Source organism: Aegilops tauschii, chromosome 3 (assembly GCF_002575655.3).
Source record: "Aegilops tauschii subsp. strangulata cultivar AL8/78 chromosome 3, Aet v6.0, whole genome shotgun sequence".
NCBI lineage: Eukaryota > Viridiplantae > Streptophyta > Magnoliopsida > Poales > Poaceae > Aegilops > Aegilops tauschii.
Window position 1 is genome coordinate 365,794,029 of NC_053037.3, and position 5,361 is coordinate 365,799,389.

General features: G+C 52.4%; 2 protein-coding genes across 2 annotated transcripts; one reads left to right on the forward strand and one right to left on the reverse strand.

Annotated features, from left to right (window-relative positions):
* Positions 1-2,773: 2,773 nt before the first annotated feature.
* On the forward strand, positions 2,774-3,971 carry LOC109760562 (uncharacterized). Its single transcript, XM_020319373.3, has 3 exons — positions 2,774-2,954; positions 3,037-3,510; positions 3,603-3,971. The coding sequence occupies exons 1-3, from the start codon at positions 2,895-2,897 to the stop codon at positions 3,744-3,746; spliced, it is 678 nt and encodes a 225-aa protein (XP_020174962.1). The 5' UTR covers positions 2,774-2,894; the 3' UTR covers positions 3,747-3,971.
* An 83-nt stretch (positions 3,972-4,054) lies between these two features.
* Positions 4,055-5,026, reverse strand: LOC109760567 (germin-like protein 1-2). Its single transcript, XM_020319378.4, has one exon. The coding sequence runs from the start codon at positions 4,925-4,927 to the stop codon at positions 4,259-4,261; it is 669 nt and encodes a 222-aa protein (XP_020174967.1). The 5' UTR covers positions 4,928-5,026; the 3' UTR covers positions 4,055-4,258.
* Between the last annotated feature and the right edge of the window lie 335 nt (positions 5,027-5,361).

Here is a 5,361-nt window from a genome sequence, read left to right on the forward strand (position 1 = left end):
CCTTATATCATGATAAATGTTTATTATTCATGCTAGAATTGTATTAACCGAAAACTTGATACATGTGTGGATACATAGCAAAAACACCGTGTCCCTAGTAAGCCTCTACTAGACTAGCTCGTTAATCAAAGATGGTTAAGTTTCCTAACCATAGACATGTGTTGTCATTTGATGAACGGGATCACATCATTAGGAGAATGATGTGATGGACAAGAACCATCCGTTAGCTTAGCATAATGATTGTTCATTTTTATTGCTATAGCTTTCTTCATGTCATATACATATTCCTTTGACTATGAGATTATGCAACTCCCGGATACCGGAGGAATGCCTTGTGTGCTATCAAACGTCACAACGTAACTGGGTGATTATAAAGATGCTCTACAGGTATCTCCGAAGGTGTTTGTTGGGCTGGCATAGATCGAGACTAGGATTTGTCACTCCGAGTATCGGAGAGGTACCTTTGGGCCCTCTCGGCAATGCACATCATAATAAGCCTTGCAAGCAATGTGACTAATGAGTTAGTTGCGGGATGATGCATTACGGAACGAGTAAAGTGACTTGCCGGTAACGAGATTGAACTAGGTATGAAGATACCGAGGATCGAATCTCGAGCAAGTAACATACCGATGACAAAGGGAATAACGTATGTTGATATTACGGTACGACCAATAAAGATCTTCGTAGAATATGTGGGAACCAATATGAGCATCCAGGTTCCGTTGTTGGTTATTGACCGGAGAGGTGTCTCGTTCATGTCTACATAGTTCTCGAACCCGTAGGTCCGCACGCTTAACGTTCGATGACGATTTTGTATTATATGAGTTATGTGATTTGATGACCATGTTGTTCGGAGTCCCGGATGAGATCATGGACATGACGAGGAGTCTCGAAATGGTCGAGAGGTAAAAATTCATATATTGGAAGGTTATATACGGACACCGGAATGGTTCCGAAGAGCTTCGGAGATTTTTGGAGTGCCGGGAGGTTATCGGAACCCCCGGGAAAGTTAATCGGCCTCATGGGCCATAGAGGAGAAGAGGAGGCAGGCCACGGGAGGTGGCGCGCGCCCCCCTTTGCCCAATCCAAATTGGACAAGGGGTGGGGGCGCGGCCCCCCTTTCCTTCTTCCTCTCCCCTCTTTCCCCTTTCCCCCCTTCGTTGGAAGGAAGGGGGGCCGAATCCTACTAGGAGTGGAGTCCTAGTAGGACTCCCCCCTTGGCGCGCCTCCTCCTGGCCGGCCACCTCCTCCCCCTCTCCTTTATATACGGGGGCGGGGCACCCCAAAGGCACACCAAGAATTCTCTTAGCCGTGTGCGGTGCCCCCCTCCACAGTTTACTCCTCCAGTCATAGCGTCGTAGTGCTTAGGCGAAGCCTTGCACTGATCACATCACTATCACCGTCACCACGCCGTCGTGCTGACGGAACTCTCCCTCGACCCTCTACTGGATCAAGAGTTCGAGGGATGTCATCGAGCTGAACGTGGGCTGAACACGGAGGTGCCGTACGTTCGGTACTTGGATCGGTTGGATCGCGCAGATGTTCGACTACATCAACCGCGTTAACCTAACGCTTCCGCTTTCGGTCTACGAGGGTACGTGGACACACTCTCCCCTCTCGTTGCTATGCATCTCCTGGATAGATCTTGCGTGACGTAGGAATTTTTTTAAAATTGCATGCTACGTTTCCCAACAAGTTGACTGTTCCTCAAAAATAATATCAGGTAACACTACCTTCAGGCGGTTAGCTATTATCTTCCGAGAGCGCGTTTTAGCTCCTAGGCTCAGATGAGCTCGGGTGTGAACAAAAAAAGTTAAAAATATTAAATAAATTCAAAAAAGTTTGAATTTTTTTGTGGTGAAAGCTGGCTGAGTGCGTGATGACCGTGCCAAATTTTAGAGCATTTGGATGTTCAAGTAGGTCTTAGCGAAAAAGAGAAATTTAAGGTCTAATTGAGTGTAGGCTTCTTTAAAAATGTGAATTGGTTCCTCCTATCCTATATAGAATAGAAATCTATTGCTTTAAACTAAAGTGATTCATAATATTTTTTCTCTTTGAAAATTCTATACTCCCTCCGTTTTTATTTAGTCCGCATATTAGTTTTGATCAAAGTCAAGCTTTATAAACTTTGACCAAGTTTATAAACAAAAATATTAACATATACAATAACAAATCAATACTATTAGATTTATTATTGAATGTACTTTCGCATCATATAGATTTGTTACAGTAAATGTTTATATTTTTTTTCTATAAGCTTGGTCAAACTTTATGAAGTTTGACTTCAGTCAATCTGATATACAGAATAAATAAAACGGAGGGAGTATTATGAATTTCTACAAGATTTCTACCAACTAAAAGAGGCCTGATGCTATTTTACAGGGCACTGCAAAGGCTGGTACGAAGCCCAAGAAGACCACATACGAGCCACCGACCACCCAGTGGAGTGAAGGAAGAAAAGGGCTCGATGTGGCGAATTCGCAGCCGCGTAAAAGTTATCGAGCCCATCACCACCATTCAAGAGCGTTGGGCAGCATATCACGCGCACCTACTCACCTCGATGCACGAGTCCATTACCCACCGTGTCCTCCTTCCTTCGTGTTTTTCGCAATTCTTTTCTCCCGCTGCATCAGTTTGAACCAAGCAAATGCGGACACCTGGGAACTCCCCGCTCTACACAACGCGTGTCCTACCAACGTGGCGCCCATCTACATGCGCCTGCGCGCCACGTGCCCCGGCATCTCTCCCAGCTCAACCGCTATAAAGACACCAGCCGATCAAGCTGCTCATCACAACAGCAAAGCATCCAGCATCGCCAACTTCCAAAATCAACCTACGTTGTACACTTTTCGAGCCCTATCCAGTTTTTGTTTCTATACACTTCTTGCGAAGACATGGCTTCTCGTCAGGATCAGGCTAGCTACCACGCCGGGGAGGCCAAGGCCCGCGCCGAGGTCAGTTTCGTGCCTGCTCCGCCCTGCCGGCGTGTCGGTTTTGACATGCACTCAAACTGTGGTTTTGGTGCGTGCGTTGCAGGAGAAGACGGGGTACGTCGTGGGCGCGGCGCAGGACAAGGCGAGGGAGGCCAAGGACACGGCGTCCGACGCCGCGGGCCGCGCCATGGGCAGGGGCGGCGACGCCAAGGAGGCGACCAAGGAGAAGGCGTACGAGGCCAAGGACGCGGCGTCGGACGCCACTGGCCGCGCCATGGACAAGGGCCGCGGCGCCGCGGAGGCCACCAAGGAGAAGGGCTACGAGGCCAAGGACAACGCGGCCGACACCGCGCAGCAGACCGGGAGCTACATCGCCCAGACGGCCGAGGCCGCCAAGCAGAAGGCGGCCGGCGCCGCCCAGTACACCATCGACACGGCCCGTGCCGGCACCGAGCAGACCGGGAGCTACATCGGGCAGACGGCCGAGGCCGCCAAGCAGAAGGCCGGCGCCGCAGCGCAGTATGCCATGGACACCGCCGTGGCCGGCAAGGACAAGACCGGCAGCCTCCTCGTACAGGTACATTGTCACATTCTTGCTCGTAGTAATTAATCATTTCATCTTGCAACCGACGTTCTGAAGATGATCCTGTGTGGATTTTTTGTGTGCAGGCAGGGGAGACGGTGAAGGGCGCGGCGGTGGGGGCGAAGGACGCGGTGATGAACACGATCGGAATGGGCGGCGGCACCAACGGCAGCACCGACGTCACCGCCAAGGACACCAGCACGTACAAGCCCGGGACCAGGGATTACTAATCGTGCCATTGTCAAGGCGACCCTGATGTATCTTTCTAAGCTGTAGTTTAATTTCTACGTGGCCATCTGCCGCCACTTTGGTTTCTAAATTAGCTCACCTCGTGGAGGTTGTAACTTGTCAGGACCTAGACAAATGCCCAATGAGGCATCCTGACTCCTCCCTCCCATACTTGTTTCCGTGTTTCAGAATCTAATAAAGTTGGAATCCTAGTGCATCTTTTGTAATCCTGTTCACAGTACTACTGTGATATGCACCCATTTGCCATCCTGGTGAATATAGTCATGTATACGGAGACACAACCTTGCAGTTTAAAATGCAAAACTACGACACTTGCATTGGATCGGAGGGAGTTAAAAACACAACCGTAACTTGTTCTTGCGAGTGCACACGGAGACACAAAACGATCTCACACAAGTCGGGTACAAAGACAGCAACAAACGCACGCTCTTGAAACGAATACGGATACTGCAGTGGATTGCATTACCAGCTGAACCCCCGCCAATATTCAGTGTCAGAAGCCGGCGAATTTGGATTTCATGGCGGTGACATCATCTTCGCCCATGAGGAAGGTCTTGGTGAGCACCTCCATCGGCATGGCCGGCTCGGTCGCGAAGAGCGCGAGCGTCGGCGTGACCAGGCCCGGCGACTGGGCGTCGAACATGGCCATGAACACGGCGTCCCCGGTGCCAACGTTGAGCTGGTAGTGCTGCAGGCCGCGGGGCACGACGTAGAGCTCGTTCTCCTTCACCACCTTGGTGAAGAGCCGGTTGGTCGCCGAGGTGAACCCGACCATGACCTCGCCCTTGAGCACCAGCACGAGCTCCGAGCCGCGAGGGTGCGAGTGCGGCGGATTGAGGCCGCCCACGGCGAGGTCGGTGCGCGTGATGGAGAGGCCCAGCGTGTTGAGGCCCGGGAAGACCGACACGGTGGCGCGCGTGGAGTTGACGCCGAAGGGGTTGGTGTCGGTTCTGGGCGCGGCGACCATGGCGTCGGAGAAGAAGTCGTCGTCCACCACCGTCGACGGCGCCTTGCAGGGGAACCCGTCCACCGCCGTGGCGGCCTTGAGGTCGGCTACGCAGAAGTCCTGGAGCGGCGGCGGGTCCGAGAGGACGCCCGGCGCCGCGGCGAGGGCCACCGCGAGCAGCAGCGCCTGGAGCATCGCGGAGCGAGCCGATGCCATCAGGCGTACGTATCGATCCTAGGCTCGAGTTGCTCCCTGGTGTTTGGTTCCGTGGAATGGCAACGTGCTCTTGGTAGTGGTGACATTGTCGTGCAGCTCGTTCAGTATAAATAGATCGCGATGCACGGGGTGATGACTGATTGACCGATGCTGTTGCAGGCGGTTTACTGGGTCGTAAAGTGCGTGAGGAACCCAACCAATGATAACGCGCGGAAGGGGCTATGTTGCTCGTCGTCACCGTTTGTTGCTGTCGAGATTATGACACCATTTGGCCCCGGATGGGACTCACTCAGATTTCCCGCAGCGACGGGTTCTGGTGTTTGTGAGCGGCGCGGTGCAGGTGCCGAATGGCTGGACGCAGGGTGCGCTGCTCTTCGATTCAAGCTGCTACGACGTCTGCTGCTTCCATTTGTGGTGCGCTGGTGACACACACC